The sequence below is a fragment of the Schistocerca cancellata genome, chromosome 5 (assembly GCF_023864275.1).
Source record: "Schistocerca cancellata isolate TAMUIC-IGC-003103 chromosome 5, iqSchCanc2.1, whole genome shotgun sequence".
Taxonomy (NCBI): Eukaryota; Metazoa; Arthropoda; class Insecta; order Orthoptera; family Acrididae; genus Schistocerca; species Schistocerca cancellata.
In genome coordinates, this window is record NC_064630.1 from 535,115,934 (window position 1) to 535,136,827 (window position 20,894).

Consider the following 20,894-nt stretch of genomic DNA (forward strand, 5'->3'; position numbering starts at 1 on the left):
TCAGACACAACCATCTTCCTGGTGTAACAAGAAACGAGATTGATGCTACCAGGGGGGACGTTTCCATTCATTCACCGTCCAACCTTGATGATTCTCTGGCCACTGTAATTGTAACTGAGGATATCGTTGGTTCAGCACGGTAACACATAGGGGTGGTCTGATGCTCCGATCTCCACGTTCTGTGAGGAGGCGTGGACGTCCAACATGTTGTCGTCTACTCGTGATTTCACCGTCGTTCAATCACTTTCCATACATGCTCACCACAGTAGTACGAGATCAGCCGGCAAGCTTCGTCGATCCAAACATACTTGTTCCCAGGCAGTGGCATTAGGCGATAAGAATCCGCCATTTGTCGAAGTCCCTAATGTCAGTGAACTTTACCATTTGCTGCCAGTACCGTTACTAGAATGATACCCCATTGGTTTCTTCGCCACTTATATTCTTTCCTCATCACTGTGTGCATATTGCTTTAGCACTTTCTACTATTTTCAGTGTCTTCTTATTCCACAAATCAATTTGAAGAATGTATCTTTATTAATTTAATAACGGTTCTTTTTATCAGTAATTATGTATCTATCAGTAATATATTTGATTGTAATATTGCTGGACCTTACTGTCCCCTCTTGAATAACCCTGCGTCCTTATAGAAGATATACACTACTGACCATTAAAATTGCTACACCACGAAGACGACGTGCTACAGACGCGAAATTTAACCGACAGGAAGAAGATGCTGTGATATGCATATGATTAGCTTTTCAGAGCATTCAGACAAGTAGGCGTCGGTGGAGACACCTACAACGTGCAGACATGAGGAAAGTTTCCAACCGATTTCTCATACACGAACAGCAGTTGACAGGCGTTGCCTCGTGAAACGTTGTTCTGATGCCTCGTGTAAGGAGGAGAAATGCGTACCATCACGTTTCCGACTTTGATATAGGTCGGATGGTAGCCTATCGCGATTGCGGTTTATCGCATCGCGACATTGCTGCTCGCGTTGGTCGAGACCCAATGACTGTTAGCAGAATACGGAATCGGTGGGTTTAGGAGGGTAATACGGAACGCCGTGCTGGATCCCAACGACCTCGTATCACTAGCAGTCGAAATGACAGGCATATTATCCGCATGGCTGTAACGGATCGTGCAGCGACGTCTCGGTCCCTGAGTCAAAAGATGGGGACGTTTGCAAGACATCAACCATCTGCATGGACAGTTCGACGACGTTTGCAGCAGCATGGACTATCAGCTCGCAGACCATGGCTGCAGTTACTCTTGACGCTGCATCACAGACAGGAGCGCCTGCGATGGTGTACTCAACGACGAACCTGGGTACAGGAATGGCAAAACGTCATTTTTTCGGATGAATCCAGATTCTGTTTACAGCATCATGATGGTCGCATCCGTGTTTGGTGACATCGCGGTGAACGCACATTGGAAGCGTGTATTCGTCATCGCCATACTGGCGATTCACCCGGTGTGATGGGATGGGGTGCCATCGGTTACACGTCTCGGTCACCTCTTGTTCGCATTGACGGTACTTTGAACAGTGGACGTTACATGTCAGATGTGTTGCGACCCGTGGCTGTACCCTTCATTAGATCCATGCGAAACCTACATTTCAGCAGGATAATGCACGACCGCATGTTGCAGGTCCTGTACGGGCCTTTCTGGATACAGAAAATGTTTGACTGCTGCCCTGGCCAGCACATTCTCCAGATCTCTCACTAATTGAAAACGTCTGGTCAATGATGGCCGAGCAACTGGCTCGTCACAATACGCCAGTCACTACTCTTGATGAACTGTGGTATCGTGTGGAAGCTGCATGGGCAGCTGTACCTATACACGCCATCCAAGTTCTGTTTGACTGAATGCCCAGGCGTATCAAGGCCGTTATTACGGCTAGAGGTGGTTGTTCTGCGTACTGATCTTTCAGGATCTATGCACCCAAATTGCGTGAAAATGTAATCATTTGTCAGTTCTAGTATAATATACTTGTCCAATGAATACCCGTCTATAATCTGCATTTCTTCTTGGTGTAGCAATTTTAATGGCCAGTAGTGTATTTTGTTGCCTTGTCTTGATTTTTCTGCAAGAAACAAAGTTTCATTTTGGACACGATATTGAACAACCACAGGGATAGAATTTCAATGAACATTAATAGTGGTACCCAATCAATTCAGTTTGATTTAATTTATTGCCACAAATTTGGAACCTGTTACCTGGAAAATCTAAGCAGGTGGTACGTATTTAGTAATCACAATAAAAATACAATGCTTACATAGAAAGAGGTGACAGAAGTTATGAGATGTGTCCCAGTATCGTGTCCGACCTGTTTCCCCGTGTAGTGCAGTAGCTCGACATGGCATGGACTCAACATGTCGTCTGAAGTCCCCTGCATAAATATGGAGCCGTGCTACCTCCATAGCTGTCTATAACTGCGGAAGTGCTGTCGACGCAGGATTTAGAGCACGAACTGAACTCTCGATTACGTCACATAAAAGATCGATGAGATTCCTGTCGGGCGATCTGGGCGTGAATCAATCGCTTGAACTGTCCAAAATGTTCTCCAAACCAATTGCGAATAATTGCCTCCCCATGAGATGGTGTATCGTCATCCATAAAAATTGCATCTTTGTTTGGCTGCAAATGGTCTCAGAGTAGCCCAACGTAACTATTTCCCGTCGATGATTCGAGTATAATGACTTTTCTGGAGACTAGAAATCTACTCTGTAGGAATCAGTATGGGTTTCGAAAAAGACGGTCATGTGAAACCCAGCTCGCGCTATTCGTCCACGAGACTCAGAGGGCCATAGACACGGGTTCCCAGGTAGATGCCGTGTTTCTTGACTTCCGCAAGGCGTTCGATACAGTTCCCCACAGTCGTTTAATGAACAAAGTAAGAGCATATGGACTATCAGACCAATTGTGTGATTGGATTGAGGAGTTCCTAGATAACAGGACGCAGCATGTCATTCTCAATGGAGAGAAATCTTCCGAAGTAAGAGTGATTTCAGGTGTGCCGCAGGGGAGTGTCATAGGACCGTTGCTATTCACAATATACATAAATGACCTGGTGGATGACATCGGAAGTTCACTGAGGCTTTTTGCAGATGATGCTGTGGTGTATCGAGAGGTTGTAACAATGGAAAATTGTACTGAAATGCAGGAGGATCTGCAGCGAATTGACGCATGGAGCAGGGAATGGCAATTGAATCTCAATCTAGACAAGTGTAATGTTCTGCGAATACACAGAAAGATAGATCCTTTATCATTTAGCTACAAAATAGCAGGTCAGCAACTGGAAGCAGTTAATACCATAAATTATCTGGGAGTACGCATTAGGAGTGATTTAAAATGGAATGATCATATAATGTTGATCGTCGGTAAAGCAGATGCCAGACTGAGGTTCATTGGAAGAATCCTAAGGAAATGCAATCCGAAAACAAAGGAAGTAGGTTACAGTACGCTTGTTCGCTCACTGCTTGAATACTGCTCAGCAGTGTGGGATCCGTACCAGATAGGGTTGATAGAAGATATAGAGAAGATCCAACGGAGAGCAGCGCGCTTCGTTACAGGATCATTTAGTAATCGCGAAAGCGTTACGGAGATGATAGATACACTCCAGTGGAAGACTCTGCAGGAGAGACGCTCAGTAGCTCGGTACGGGCTTTTGTCAAAGTTTCGAGAACATACCTTCACCGAAGAGTCAAGCAGTATATTGCTCCCTCCTACGTATATCTCGCGAAGAGACCATGAGGATAAAATGAGAGAGATTAGAGGCCACACAGAGGCATACCGACAATCCTTCTTCCCACGAACAATACGAGACTGGAATAGAAGGGAGAACCGATAGAGGTACTCAAGGTACCCTCCGCCACACACCGTCAGGTGGCTTGCGGAGTATGGATGTAGATGTAGATGTAGATGAATGATCCGTTCAATTGGACCAGACGACCCAGTCCATTCCATTTAAACACAGCCCACACTGTTATGGAGACACCACCAGCTTGCACAGTGTCTTGTTGACAACTTGGGTCCACAGTTTTGCGAGGTCTGCATCGCATTCGAACGCTACCATCAGCTCTTACCAACTGAAATCGGCAGTTATCTGACCAAGTCACGGTTCTCGACTCGTCTAGGGCACAACCAATATGATTACGAGCGCAGGAGAGGTACTGTAGGCGATGTCGTTATGATAGCAAATGCACTCGCTTTGATCGTCTGCTGCCACAGCCCATTGACGTCAAATTTCACTACACTGATCTAACAGATACGTTCGTCGTACGTCTCACATTGATTTCTGCGGTTATGTCACGCAGTGTTGTTAACACTGACAAGTCTATGCAAACGCCGTTGCTCTCGGCCATTAAGTGAAGGCCGTCGGCCACTGCGTTGTCTGTGGGTGACAGGTAATGCCTGAAATGTGGTATCCTGCCGCGCGTGATAAGCCGAGCGGTCTTGGGCGCTGCAGTCATGGACTGTGCGGCTGGCCCGGCGGAGGTTCGAGTTCTCCCTCGGGATGTGTGTGTTTGTCCTTAGGATAATTTAGGTTAAGTAGTGTGTAAGCTTAGGGACTGATCACATTAGCAGTTAAGTCCCGTAAGATTTCACACACATTTGAACATTTTTTTGTGGTATCCTTGGCAAGCTTTTGACACTATCGATGTCGGGATATCGAATTCCCTTACAATTTCCGAAATGGTATGTCCCTTGCGTCTAACTCCAACTGCCATTTCTCGTTCAAAGTCTGTTAATTCCGGTCGTGCGGCCATAATTACGTCGTAAATCTTTTCACTTGAATCATCCGACAAGGGACCCACCTCAGATTTAGCGGTTAGATGACCTAGTGACAGCCCATCAAAAACTGAACACGGATCCAGCATGGTAACAGAAAGAAAGCGTACTGAACTCTGAAAAAAGAATAAAAATCGAAAGAGTGGTCGAAGCTCAAGATGTGCAACACCGAGCGGTTTGGAATACGCACGGCGTTGAAGTTATGTGGTGGTCATGGCGTTGGACTGCGAAAGGGGAGATCCGTGTTAAAATTTCCCTCGTTACCCATGTTATTTTTTTAACAAAATTATGAACTGTCCGTGCTGTCATTTGCGTGTCTGTTCGCTGTATTCAGATTTGTGTCTGTGTCTTGGTGTAACGTCCATTTGCAACGGTGAGGTGTAAGGAATGTACCTCCACATGTATGTACCTCCTATGTGCTCTACGCAAGTAACAAATGTTATGATTCTAGCGTTCCATTTTGGAAGTTTTGACTCTTGAATTTCTTTGTTCTAACATAGTTCACATCCATTTATTTGTTGTTTTCATTCTGCGTACCGCCCTCGCGACATCTTGCCTGCTCTCACTATTCATCACATTTAGCTGCGACGGTAATATGTGGTTACCACTTGACTCACATTCTGTAACCTATTTATAGTACGACAACTGCCAAGACTACAGAAGGAGAACTGGCACATCAGTGACCAGAAGAGAAGTTCATAATTTTGTGAAGAAAAGAAATTGGTACGAGGGAGATCTGAACACGGATATCGCCGTTTGCAGTCCAACACCGTCACCACACAACCTTGACCCCATAATGATTTCAGTTCTCTCGACGTTACACGTAGCTTGAAACATTGACAGTTTCTATTTTGCTTCTTTTCCGTAGTTCAGTACACTTCAGGCTGCGATAGAGAGTTTCCCTTGCGAGGGTATAAAGGATATTTTCGCCAATGCACTGCCCTTTTATACCTAGTGTACCTGATACCACCGCCATCAGTATGTGTGCATATCGCTATCCCACGACTCCTGTCACCTCAGTTATATGGAAAAGGTATGTTAATAAAAACTATTGTAGATATATAATGAAGAAACAAAACAGAATGCTGAAATATAACAAAAAATAAACAACAATATGAAATAGCTGTTACTGGCGGCCTCAGACTAACTATACATACGTACAGTCCCATTTTTGTTACATTTTTCTAAATTTCTTCTACTGACATGTGGGTGTCTCTGCAGTCTTCATGTCCATGCATTCTTTTAACAGTTTTCCTTAACTGTAGCATTCTCCTCTGTGAAGATAACATTTCTCATTCTCCTACTTTCGTCTTTGAGTGTACTGAATTTAGTTTGATATTCAGAGAACTCACTTGACGTTAATGTCTGATAGCGGAAAAATAGTTTTTTTTTATATGTGATGTGTAATTAAATTGTCTGCAGTCCGAAAATTTTGATCTGTGACAATTGTATGAAAATTACGATCTAATTGCCTGCATTCTTTCTCTATCTGGAAACGGGAGAGACTTTAAACGCAACGATCATTGGAACCTTCTTGTTCGCATGTGCACATTGATGTACTCCTGATTGCCTTTTGATGTGGATGTTGGGCATTTGGGCCATGACCTCTTAATAGTTGCATCACACATCGAATAGACTCCTTTTCCTAGCCTTTTTCTGATGCTTGGAAACGTAGCTTGCCGTGATTCTAGTGTCCCAGTCACACTGCCGTTTGTTTGATCTCCGGGTTCGTAAACTGCTTTATCAGAAATATGAGTTTCCATTATCTTGCGTATTAGTTTCAGCCTTTAGACTGAGGAGGATCGCGTTAGATAAGGTTAGCTTACACGCCTCGAATGTAACGCAATAGCCAACAGCAGAGTTGTAAAAGTACCGTAGGCTACAGTAGAGGAGCATAAATAAGCTTTGGGTACGGTAATTTTCCTAGTAGCTTTGGTCATTTTAGGTTGCACTTGTACGTTAATGTGCTGCATACCTATCGGCGTTACCTGATTATGATCGCTCCTTTGCATATGCTCCCAGTGTCTTACTAGATTCCCCTGAAAACCGGAAGCGGTGAACCGTCTGGGAACTGAGTGATGATACATTAATGGCCAGCGATAGCCGTCAGAACATTGTCATACATAGATATCCTTCTGTCTATGACTTAAGAATAAACAGTATTTATAGCAACACTGAAGCTGTCAGTGTTTAATTCAGGTTTTATTTGAAAATTGTTGACTGTTATCGTGAAACGGAGGGATGATGTAGTAAAAGTAAAGAAAGCAACACAGTAATTACTTTTGAATACATTACGGGAGTGACAGTGGTCAAAGTGCTACAAGTATTTACTATTAAAAACAGTCTTGATGACAATTTATTTATTACGGTGACCGGTTTCGACCACTACTGTGGTCATCTTCAGACCAAAGAGTAAGAACCTCCTTCTGCTGCAGAATCACTACTATTCTCCAGCAGAAGGAGGTTCTTACTTATTGGTCTGAAGATGACCAGACTAGTGGTCGAAACCGGTCACTGTAATAAATAATTTGTGATCAAGACTGTTTTTAATAGTAAAAAAAAAAATAGATTTATCATATAGCGCTGGTAGACGCGATTTCGTTAACAAAGAGGTAAAATAAAAAGAAATCGCAAAACACCCCTTCAGTACTTCGTCGAACTTATACAGAGTGAACATTAAAAAAAATGCAGGGACAGATTCCTGACTGGAAATAGAGGAAGAAAGGTCCTATGAATATGTGTCTGAAAATGTATCATTGCGACGGTAGTTGGCGCTGACGGATGCAAGTTCCCTTGACCACTAGTGTTCCTTGTGTGTCGCAGGCTGTCTAATTGAGGCAGCGTATTGTAAGCAGCATAGTGGTGTGGTACTCATGTTGGGTAGAAGCCGAAATGGTATTTATGTACGGCCAAGCAGATGGAAACGGTCGATAGGTAGCACAGTCTTCCAGATCTGGTGTACGCGCAGTCCGCCACCTTCCCTGCACGTTTGTCTGTCTGAAAGGACCCATGACCACATAAATGTCCGAAAAGCTTGAAATGTTGAGTGCTGTGGTTGGTGTCTGTGAGGATACTTGTTTTGGTATGGCCGTGCTTCCTCTCGAATGTTACGATCTACTTGGCCGTACATAAACACCATCTCGTCCTGTTCCCAACACCAACACAGGACTCCATGTAGCGTCAATCACACAGCCTCCAATATACAGGGTGTTACAAAAAGGTACGGCCAAACTTTCAGTAAATATTCCTCACACGCAAATAAAGAAAAGATGTTATGTGGACATGTGTCCGGAAACGTTTAATTTCCATCTTAGAGCTCATTTTACCTTCGTCTGTATGTGCTGTACTTCCTCGATTCACCGCCAGATGGCCCAATTCAAGGAAGGTAATGTTGACTTCGGTGCTTGTGTTGACATGCGACTCACTGCTCTACAGTACTTGCATCAAGCTCATCAGTACGTATCATCAACAGGTTAGTGTTCATCACGGACGTGGTTTTGCAGTCAGTGCAATGTCTACAAATGCGGAGTTGGCAAATGCCCATTTGATGTATGAATTAGCACGGGGCAACAGCCGTGGCGTGGTACGTTTGTATCGAGACAGATTGCCAGAACCAAGGTGTCCCGAGAGGAAGACGTTCGAAGCAATTGATCGGCGTCTTAGGGAGCACGGAACATTCCAGCCTATGACTCGCGACTGGGGAAGACATAGAACGACGAGTCGAGGACACCTGCAATGGACGAGGCAATTCTTCGTGCAGTTGACGATAACCCTAATGTCAGCGTCAGAGAAGTTGCTGCTGTAAAACATAACGTTGATCACGTCACTGTATGGAGAGTGCTACGGGAGAACCAGTTGTTTCCGTACCATGTACAGCGTGTGCAGGCACTATCAGCAGCTGATTGGCCTCCACGGGTACACTTCTGCGAATGGTTCATCCAACAATGTGTCAATCCTCATTTCAGTGCAAATGTTCTCTTTACGGATGAGGCTTCATTCCAACGTCATCAAATTGTAAATTTTCACAATCGACATGTGTGGGCTGACGAGAATCCGCACGCAATTGTGCAATCACGTCATCAACACAGATTTTCTGTGAACGTTTGGGCAGGCATTGTTGGTGATGTCTTGATTGGGCCCCATGTTATTCCACCTACGCTCAATGGAGCACGTTATCATGATTTCATACGGGATACTCTACCTGTGCTGCTAGAACATGTGCCTTTACAAGTACGACACGACATGTGGTTCATGAACGATGGAGCTCCTGCACATTTCAGTCGAAGTGTTCGTACGCTTCTCAACAACAGATTCGGTGACCGATGGATTGGTAGTGGCGGACCAATTCCGTGGCCTCCACGCTCTCCTGACCTCAACCCTCTTGACTTTCATTTATGGGGGCATTTAAAAGCTCTTGTCTACGCAACCCCGGTACTAAATGTAGAGACTTTTCGAGCTCGTATTGTGGACTGCTGTGATACAACACGCCATTCTCCAGGGCTGCATCAGCGCATCAGGGATTCCATGCGACGGAGGGTGGATGCATGTATCCTCGCTAACGGAAGACAGTTTGAACATTTCCTGTAACGAAGTGTTTGAAGTCACGCTGGTACGTACTGTTGCTGTGCGTTTCCATTCCATGATTAATGTGATTTGAAGAGAAGTAATAAAATGAGCTCTAACATGGAAAGTAAGCCTTTCCGGACACATGTCCACATAACATATTTTCTTTCTTTGTGTGTGAGGAATGTTTCCTGAAAATTTGGCCGTACCTTTTTGTAACACCCTGTATAAGGAACACAGGGCACGTGGTCAGGGAAACAGTCATTCGTCGGCGCCATCTACCGTGGCAACGATCTATTTCCGGACACACTTTCAGAAGACCCGTTTTCCTCTACTTCCAGTCAGGAATCCGCCGTTTCTGGTTTTTACTAATGTTCACCCTGCATACAACATGTTTCTGGTATTCATACAACTGCTGCATTTGTCAGTAATAAGAGGAATCTCTTGCCTTTGGTTGTTATGAAAAACATTCTGTTGATTAGAAATTAACAACAATAATTATGTGCTTGTAGCTGTCTAGGTAAACCGCAGTTTCATTAAAAGTAAATTGCATTGATTACATAAAAGTGAAGAAGTTACATGATTAACTGATTTTTATTACTTATAAAATGCAATTTATAGTACGAGGCGTGTTTTTTAAGTAAGTACCGTTTTGAAATTAAAAATGACGTGGCAAGATATCTGAATAATTTTATTTTTTCATGAAAGCCTGTGCCTTAATCTACATTCGTACATAATTTCCGTCAATATTGAGGCATTTGTCATAATGTTGTACCAGTTTTTGAATACCCTCCTCATAGAAGTCTGCCGCCTGACTTGTTAACCACTGCATCACCATTGTTTTGACATCGTCATCTTCTTGAAGACGCTGACCGCCCAGGTGTTTCTTCAAGATGAAACATGGGTGGCCTACGTCACACCAGAATCGAAGCAACAGTCCATGGAATGGCGGCATTCAGATTCACCCAGAAAAGTGAAGTTGAAGAAAACAATTTCTGCCCGGAAAATCATGTGCACGGTTTTTTGAGACAGAAAAGGAGTATTGTTTGTGGAATTTCTGCCTCGTAATGAGACAATCAATGCAGCATCTTACTGTAAGGCATTGCACAAGCTGCGCCGTTCCATTCAGAACAAAAGACGTGGCAAGTTGACCAAGGGCATCGTTTTGTTGCAAGACAATGCCCGTCAACATGTGGCGAATCAGACCAAAGATCTCATCACATCTTTTCGATGGGAACCTCTAGATCATCATCCGTACAGCCCCGATCTTGCACCCAATGACTACCATCTGTTCCTGCACTTAAAGAAATACCTGGGCGGTCAGCGTCTTCAGAAGATGACGAAGTCAAAACAGTGGTGAAGCAGTGGTTAACAAGTCAGGCGGCAGACGTCTTGGAGGAGGGTATTCAAAAACTGGTACAACATTATGAATTATGACAAGTGCCTCAATATTGACGGAAATTATGTGGAAACGTAGATTAAGGTACAGGTTTCATGAAAAAATAAAATTATTGAGATATCTTAGCACGTCTTTTTTTAATTTCAAAACGGTACTTACTTAAAAAACACGCCTCGTATATTTTGACATGATTTAAAATACGCAACGCTACCAGTACTACCGGCAATCTTACCATTTACTACATCCTTTATGTAGTGTACCGAAACTACCGAACAGCAGTTTTGGTGGAGTGCAACTCTAGCGAATAGCCGAGGCCCGTATGCATGTGACTCACCTGGGCCTCGAGTCGCGCGGCCGTCTCGGCGGCGAGCTGGTCGCGCAGCAGCTGCGCCTGCGCCAGCGCCGCCTGGGTCTGGTGCGCCTGCTGGTCCAGCTGCTCGCGCAGCAGCTGCAGCTCGTGGTGCGCGCTGAGCGGCGTGCCCGCCGCCGTCTCGCGGCCGCTGCTGCCCGCGCGCCCGCCCTCGCCGCCCCCGCCCCCGCCCCCGCCCCCGCCGGGCGGCGAGGCGTACAGGTCGCCCGCGCCGCCGCTGCCGCTCCCGCTGCCGCTCTGCCAAACCACAGAGCTGTCTTTAGCGGGCGCTACTTGCTTTATCTGCTCCACACTTATACCTATCATATTCTGCAAATTACTGTGGAATGCACGGCAATGTATACGCAGCGTTGATCGCCTGATAGGTTCTACATCTACGTGATTACTCTGCTATTCACAATAAAGTGCATGGCAGAGGGTTCAATGAACCACCTTCATGCTGTCTCTCTACCGTTCCACTCTCGAACGGCACGCGGGAAAAATGAGCAATTAAATTTTTCCGTGCGAGCCCTGATTTCTCTTATTTTATCTTGATGATCATTTCTCCCTATGTATGTGGGTGCCAACAGAATGTTTTCGCAATAGGAGGAGAAAACTGGTGAATGAAATTTCATGAGAAGATCCCGTGACAACGAAAGACGCCTTTCTTTTAATTATTGCCACTCCAATTCACGTATCATGTCTGTGATACTATCTCCCCTATTTCGCATAAGTACAAAACGAGTTGCCCTTCTTTGTACTTTTTCGATGTCATCCGTCAGTCCCACCTGATGCCGATCCCACACCGCACAGCAGTACTCCAGAATAGGGCGGACAAACGTAGTGTAAGCAGTCTCTTTGGTAGACCTATTGCACCTTCTCAGTGTTCTGCCAATTAATCGCAGTCTTTGGTTTGCTCTACCCACAATATCGTTCCAATTTAGGTTATTTGTAATTGTAATCCCTAAGAATTTAGCTGAATTTATAGCCTCCAGATTTGTGTGACTTATCGCGTAACTGAAATTTAACTGATTTGTTTTAGTATTCCTGTGAATAACTTCAGACTTTTCTTTATTCAGGGCCAATTGCCACTTTTCGCAACATACTGATATCTTATCTAAATCATTTTGCAAGTCGTTTTGATCATCTGATGACTTTACAAGACGATAAATGACAGCATCATCTGCAAACATTCTAAGACGGCTACTCAGATTGTCTCCAATGCCGTTAATATAGATCAGGAACAACAGAGGGCCCAAAACACTTCCTTGGTGAACGCAGGATATTACTTCTGTTTTACTCGATGAATTTGCGTCTATTACTACGAACTATGACCTTTCTGACAGGAAATCACGAATCCAGTCGCAAAACTGAGGCGATACTCCGTAGGCACGCAGTTTGATTACAAGACACTTGTGAGGAACGCTGTCGAAAGCCTTCTGGAAATCTAAAAATATGGAATCAATTTGACATCCCCTGTCGATAGCACTTATTACTTCACGAGTATAAAGAGCTAGTAGTGTTTCGCAAAAACGATATTTTCTGAATCAATAAATCGTTGTCTTCGAGGTACTTCATAATGTTCGAAGACAGTATATGTTCTAAACCCCTACTGCAAATCGACGTTATTGATATAGACCTGTAAGTCAGAGTATTACTCCTACTTCCCTTTTTGGGTGTTGGTCTGACTTGAGCAATTTTCCAGTCTTTAGGTACGTATCTTTCTGTGAGCGAGTGGTTGTATATAATCGCTAAATATGGAGTTCAATGGTTCAAATGGCTCTGAGCACTATGGGACTTAACATCTATGGTCATCAGTCCCCTAGAACTTAGAACTACTAAAACCTAACTAACCTAAGGACATCACACAATACCCAGTCATCATGAGGCAGAGAAAATCCCTGACCCCGCCGGGAATCGAACCCGGGAACCCGGGCGCGGGAAGCGAGAACGCTACAAATATGGAGCTATTTTATCAGCATACTCTGTGAGGAACCTAACTCGTATACAATCTGGAACGGAGGCCTTGCCTTTATTAAGTGATTTAAACTGCTTTATTACACCCAGGATATCCACTTCTATGTTTCTCATCTTGGCAGTTGTTCTTGATTGGAATTCAGGAATATTTATTTCGTCTTCTTTGCTGAAGGAGTTTCGGAAAACCGTGTTTAATAACTCTGCTTTAGTGGCACTGTCATCAGTGACTTCACCGTTATTATCGCGCAGTGAAGGTATTGATTGCGTCTTGCCACTGGAGTGCTTTATGTATGACCAGAATCTCTTTGGGTTTTCTGCCAGATTTCGAGAGAGAATTTCGTTATGAAAATTATTAAGAGCATCTCGCATTGAAGTACGCGCCATATTTCGAACTTCTGTAAAACTTTTTTTTCCTTCCTGGTCCAGTATGGAATTTCCGAATACCGACTGTTTACATGCCTCTCCATGTACTGCAATTACTGTAATTTTCTATTTTCTATGAAATAGCTAGCTCCATATCCTATAAATAAATAGAAGATTACTTTTATGTTCGCAAATCATATGACACAAAATTCGAATGACGAAAAATTGACGACTGGTACCTTCTGTGAGTTATCAGAAGCATTCGTGCAATTCACAGTGTTCGCCTACTGACGGCTCGAATATTATCACGTCAAAGGTGTTGCTGGTAACTTGTTTCCATCCTGTCTAAGTAAAAAGAATCCTGCATTAAGAGACTCAGGCAGGGTACACAATGAAGCAACAGCTTCAGAATGTGGTATAATTACTACAAGTCTACCAAAACGTTCGATACTTAGTCTGCACTTGTTCTTCTTATAGACAGGCTGCGCAGAAATTTGGCGACAGATTTCTCGCGGTTATTCAGGGCGTCTAGAGGAACAAATTCTTGATAGGAACCCATTTCCAATAACGGCATGCAACGACACTACAGTGTGTCGAAGTTACAGGTGCTGGGCCTGCCGCTAGGCCACCTCTTTGGCAGCAAATGTGAGTTGGTACGCTGACGAACCTCTGGCGGAACGTCTCACATTGTTGTTTCTTATTCGATGATCACCACTATCACCATTGGAGGATATGGAGCTAGCTATTTCATAGAAAAGCATTTTGCTGCTGAAGTGTTGGCCTAGTGGCAGGCCCCGGCGCCAGTAACTTCGACGCTCTGCAGTATCATTGCAAGTCGTTCCCACACTTGGTTTCTATCTTCAGTTTGATCCTCAAGACACCCTCTACAACAACTCTAAGTTGCCGCAACAATCCTGTGACACCCTGCATAAGTGACGTCTCACCATATATACTTCTCTTTGCTGACATATAAGTATTATTATCAGAGCAAATGAGTAACTTCAACGTTTCTAATTCTAAACAATAGTTTTTTGAAAATAAATAAATAGTTCTCTGCATATGGACTATCACTGAATGTATATAAAACACAATACATGCAATTCAGTACTCCACATCGCGGACCGCGCTATTCCAAATAATGTATGTGACTAAATCAATAAATGAAATATAATACTCAAAATTTTTAGCTGTCTACATTGACAAATACTGTAACTGGAAGTCACACAGTGCAGATCTTCTTGAATACTTTAAGTACGAAGCCTTTTGTGATAGGAACAATATCAGACTTTAAAGACGAAAATGCAAAAATGTTAACTTACTTCTCCTATTTTCAGTTACTAATATCTTACGGCATGACGTTCTCGGATAAGTCGTCATTGAGGAAAAAAGGACTTATTACACAGAATCGTGCGATAAAATTAACGTGTGCTGTCCACTCTAGAGTCTCCTGTATACAGCTCTTTAAAACAGTTCCTCATACTAAAGAATAGCCTCACAGTCCATCTACTCCTTTATTAAGTATCTTGTCAACGATCAATTATGGCCTGAAAATAACAGTAGCATTAGTAAATATAAAACTAGAACGAGGAGAGTCTTACACTATGCATCACTCGACCTTAATGAGGCGCAGAAAGATGTGATGTATCCAGCCGCCTACCCAGTAATATGTAGAATTTAATGGCTAATAAAATTAACTTCACATACAAAGTATTATCACATCTGCCGTGTGTGTGTGTGTGTGTGTGTGTGTGTGTGTGTGTGTGTGTGAAAAAGAGATATGAATGATCTGCATCACTGCATGCATGTATAAAAACTAATAATAAATGATATTAATACCCGACGTATTGTTCTATTTTATCTTGAGAAGATTTACTATACTTTTAAAAGTGAATGGTTCCATATCATAGTAGGAGGTGGAAGCTATTATCTACTAACCAACTAACTTCGCGAGCAGTATGTAGGGAGCTGAAAAATACCTCTAAATTATTAATAGTGATTCCTGAAACTTTGAAAGTAGGCTTTCGTTGGATAATTTTCGTATATCTTCAAGCATTTAGCCATTCAAATTTTTCAATATTTGCATGATGGTCTCCTGTTAGTCAAAGAAATCTGTGGCCATTCGTGTCGTCCTTTTACTGAATATGTTCAGTATCAGTCATTAGTCTTATCAGGTATGGATCCGGTACATTTGAGCAATATTGTCATATAATGCGGTTTCTGCGTAATCTCCTCTGCAGACTTACTGCATCTTCCCGGTATACTACCAATGTATCAAAATCAGCCACCTGCTTTTCCTCCGACTGTTGGTCCATTTGATCATTTCCTTTCATCTCCTCACGTTATCACACCAAGCTATTTGTATAGGATGCTTGATTCCAATTGAAACTCGAAGATATTGTAGTCACACTGTACTCCATTTTTTGCCTTTTACGAAGTGCACAGTTTTACTTTTGTCTACATTAAAGCAGGTTTCCAGGTATTGCACCTCTTCGATATCTTATCACGATCTGATTAGATACTTTTCCAGATTTATTTCAGATAGCACTTCATTATAGGTAACACCAGAATGTAAAAAATGTCTGAGCTCACTGTTAGTTTCGTCTGGTAGGTCCTTAAAACGTAACATGGACAGCAGGTGTCACAACATACTTCTCGAAGACACACTTTTTACATCTGTCTATGATATTCTCTCCATGGTAACATACTGCGTCCTCTCTACCAGGAACGCAATGTAGTCAAAAACTGTGCTACGTAACCCATATGATTGTACTTTCCTTAACAAATGTTGCTGTGTTGCCGAGTTATATGCTTGTCGAAAGTCGAGTGATACTCCTGTGAACTTCAGTAACTTGAGCCTTCAGAAACGGCGAATTATAGAAATCAAGTTCAACTGACCAGGATTTTATTCATATTCAAGCTGAATTTTTTTGGCCCGCTACTGTTGTGTTATAAGACTTTTATTTTACAAAATTTACGCAGTCACATTAAAGATGTTTATTAACTCAAAAATACTACAAAAAATGGAGGTTTTGGCCGGACGATTTTCTGACGTTATGTGTCATATGATTCAGCTGGTAATTCAGATACATAACCAATTGGTGGACAACATTCATCCATGGCCAGAAATGAAAAAAATCAATACTGTTAAATTATAAAATTAGTAATGATCAATAATATACATGACTCTGTATGTTCAACAGCTAGATCTTTCTAACTTTAGTATAACCGTAAATTTTCAATACCAATATGAAACAGCTTCTATTTCTCTACACTGTATTTCGTCTACTGATATTGTAGACGTTTCGCCTAATTTCGCAAAAGACATTACTAAGTGACATACGGATAGTCGGTAGCAGTCTGAAAATCTTGAAGAGTGTTGCAGGGGAGATAGTGCTCAGAAATAAATGTTAAGAAAAAAAATTCGATACTTTGAGCCGTTGGCGAGTTATTTAGCACTTAAGTCAGCCAATTAGGTCGAGGCACGCGCATATCAAGCAGCCTGTCAGAGGTGGTTCATCAAACATATTCTTAATTTTATTTCTTCAAACCGCATAGATGTAACTTCTGCTCACATACCTTAAATTTATCACTTCCGAAACAGTCAGATTTTAACTGTTAATGAACATTTCAACAAGTGGTAAGTAACTGACGTACGGACATCTGTACATTACCGCATTTTAGCGCGTACAAACGCTCGAATTTGCGCCTACAACGACGAAATTGGCTAACTTCAGTGCTAAACAAATCTGAAATAGCGCAACGTATCGAACTTTACTCTTAACAATTATTTCTCCAGTGTGTGTATGATCACGATGGACACATTCATAGTGAAGTCCAATCAAGCTTTGTTTTGACAGCCATGTTTCTAGCGCTCACTGATGTTCACTGTAACAAACAACGTGTTGCTATGGACAAGAAGATCGAATTAGCCATGTCAGTGGGTAAAAATCACCACAAGAACTCTGCTATTTCACATTAGTAGAGTAAGTGATTATTTACGTTTACTATTATCAACTGACCAGCAAACTAAGTAAACGCTCTCTCATAGTGGTTATACCTCTGTTTATGCCCAGGAAGGCCATGACATGTGCCAAGGCAAAAACTGCAACTGTAACTTCTATGTAAAATGTTTTTGTATTGCCATTTCAGAATGCTGATCAGTTTATGTCTCCAAACACGTGGCAATGTTACACATTTTAAAAAACTTTAATCTGTATTAATACATTTTTGTATACTACAGTGTCCATATTGTTTATAAGATAAGTGGTTTGCTATGTATATAAAAAGGGGCACTAAAACTCCGGAAATGATCAAATAAGTTCATAGTGTATGTGGAATGATATTTAATTGAATTGTTAAGGAAAGACATATCATAATGGAAGAGAAAACAAGAAATAATCACACACATTATAAATGTTGGACAATTAAAGTTCACAGTAGCCACAATAACAACAGTAATATGCCTAAGCTACATCTAGTACATACACTGAAAACCCCTTCCAAATGTATGGTAGTGCAGTGAACAAATAAAAAGAACCAGAAAAACTTTGAAGATTAAAAGAGCAACGGAAGATACACAGTGTGTTAAGGTTGTATGCAAAACATCAATGTTCATAAGGCATTCAAACAAAGTAATCCGCATTACATATAAAATAAATATGAGAATACAACATTTTCAGATAAAAATGAGATAGAACTAAGAGACTGACTTGCTCAGACGCATGAAATCTTTTCGTTTCAAAATGACAGATAGAACCCAAAGTGATAGAGGCCCAAAAACAATAGTATGTGTAACATATTATCTATACACTGAAAATGTAAAAAGCTATATGAAAGTTAATGGATAAAATAAGTAAAAGAAAAAAATCGTGGCAGTTATAACACTCCTTAAAGAGACGAAACACATACCAAATGTAGTTATTAGTTCGTGATCGCTACCAGTCACGAAAAATTATTAATTCACATCTTTTTGTTGCTTCTGTGGGCATAGCACTATGCGTTTCGGGCTTTCGCTAGTTAACTAGGTGTCTTATTATGCTTAACTGTAAGGGTACATCGGTGAAAAATTCGATTTTTGAGGAAAATATTTTCTAAACATTTGGAATCTCCACTCTAAAATTACGTACAGGGTGACAATTATTGAACTATATGAAAAAAACGTAAATTAGTTACAAACTATGGATTGTACAGATTTTATCAACATGTAAACGTCACTACAGATATTCGGAATTAGGTTATGACATGTTCAATATGCCTGCCATTCTCAAAATGATGTGGCACAGACGAATAGAGAAATTCTGCATGGCTCACTGAAGTGTCGGAACATCGATGCTGTCGATGACCTCCTGAATGGCTGTTTTCAGCTCAGCAATGGTTTTGAGGTTACCGCTGTATACCCCCGGAAAAGGAGTCGCATGTGTTCAGATCCGGAGAATACGGCGGCCAATCGAGGCCCATACCAGTGCTCTCTGGGTAGCTAAGAGCCAGAATCTGGTCCACAAAAGTGCTCCTCCAGGACATCAAACACTCTCCTGCTTCGATGAAGTCGAGTTCCGCCTTGCATGAACCACATCTTGTCGAAATCAGGTTCACTTTGGATAATAAGGATGAAATCATCTTCCAAAATCTTCACGTGCTGTTCAGTAGTCACCGTGACATCAAATAATATCGCACCGATTATTCCGTGACTGGACACTGCACACCACACAGTCACCCGTTGAGGGTGAAGAGACTTCTCGATCGCGAAATGCGGATTCTCAGTCCCCCAAATGCGCCAGTTTTGCTTATTGACGAACCCATCCAAACGAAAGTGGTCTTCGTCCCTGACCCTAACTATACTAATTCCCATCATGTGCCACGGCAAACCGTGCAGTTTGAACGTCCTACCGCAAACCGCTCGAAAGTTATGGCGATTTTATTCATATAGTTCAATAGTTGTCACCCTGTACAGAGGAGTGCGTGAACTACATCATACGGAACAAGCTATGTAAATCTGTTTTTATTGGTAAAACATTGTTCACATTGAAATGTACTCTGCTGTATCAGCGTTCAATCAGAGCAGCATAATAAAATGCAGATGTTTGGAGAAGATAGGTTTTTGGGTGGGATAACAGACTACAGAAGATGTTTATATATTCATTATTTTTACAAAGAACGGCTCTGATCTTCAGAGAAAACATGAACATCTGCTCAATGATAGCTATACAGATGAGACATTAAGAGAAAGCTGTTGAAGAAAACTGATGATATTAGCTATGGAGCAGGAATGCATTGAAATTATAACTCATTTCCCGAACCTTCTTGTTTTTCATTTTTTTGCTACATTTTCCCAGGTTCTATTAGTAGTCGAAGGGTGAAATTTTCAGGAGTTGTTACTTAAGCTGAATTAAAATACAGGTGAACTTATTATGTAGCAAAAATTTGTATTTTGAAAATACACTTACACTATATATTAATTTTCTAAAATTTAAAAAAATATAATTAAAAATAATATCTCAAAAATAAAGAAAAGATATTTTCAAAAATCACTCACTTAATAGAAAACTAGACCTTATGTCCATGTGCAAAAATAACTAGTATAGTCTCAAATGTGGCGGAAAATGAGCAGTCTCTTAGAGACGTGTTCCTGTGCTCGACTAGAATGTTAAACGCTCGGAGGTCCTGCCTAGCCTCAAGGGAAACAGGAGGAAGGAGTGAATTCAGGAGTTCCTGGAATAGCGTAAGTAAAGTCTTTAAAGTTCTTTGTAGATGTTCATACTACGATAATGAATACCACACTGCGCATTTCAGTTGAAGAGGAACAGACATCACTAAAAAGGGCAATCAGAGATGTAGTACAGCCAAAGTTAGGTAGAAGAAAGGTACCTGCGAAGAAACCTTGGGTAGCAGATGTACTTAAATTGATCGACGACAGAAGGAAATTTATAGGTTCTTATCGATAAAGGAATACAGCAATTTAAGTCCTTTAGGAATGAAATAAACAGGAATTATGGAGAAACTAAGGCAAAATCGCTGGAAGAGAAGTGTGAAGAAATCGAAAACGAAATTGTCTCTTTAGAAGAGGTAAAAACAATAGAGAGGCACCCATGACGTAACGCTTGGTAATGGAAGCAAGGTCTCAGAAAAATCAAGACATGTTCTTAGAATTTGCTGAGTTAGAACAGCGTTTTAAATATAAAACGTTGAAACGTGTTCGAAATTTGCAGTAACATAGGCTTCAGGTACAAAGAAAGAAGTCTAATATACAATAAGTAGAAAACCCAAAGAGAAACAATAAGAAGGGAAGACGATGGAGGAAAAGCTCGGATACGTGGAAGGGGCAATGATGGAAACAAATGAAAGACTCACAAGTTAGTTAAAATTCAGAGTGAAACAAAATTATAAGATCTGATGCTGATATTGCTATCCTCAGTGAAAGTGAAGAAGAATTACAGACTTGTTGAACGAGAA

The 20,894-nt window shown here is 41.7% G+C and overlaps 1 protein-coding gene across 1 annotated transcript in view; it reads right to left on the bottom strand.

The window, feature by feature from the left end:
* Positions 1-20,894, bottom strand: part of LOC126188668 (carboxyl-terminal PDZ ligand of neuronal nitric oxide synthase protein-like) — a 982,042-nt gene that overhangs the window by 47,826 nt on the left and 913,322 nt on the right. Inside the window, exon 8 of the mRNA XM_049930273.1 lies at positions 11,091-11,363. Within this exon, the coding sequence (XP_049786230.1) occupies positions 11,091-11,363 (273 nt within the window). The remainder of the gene's footprint in view (positions 1-11,090; positions 11,364-20,894) is intronic.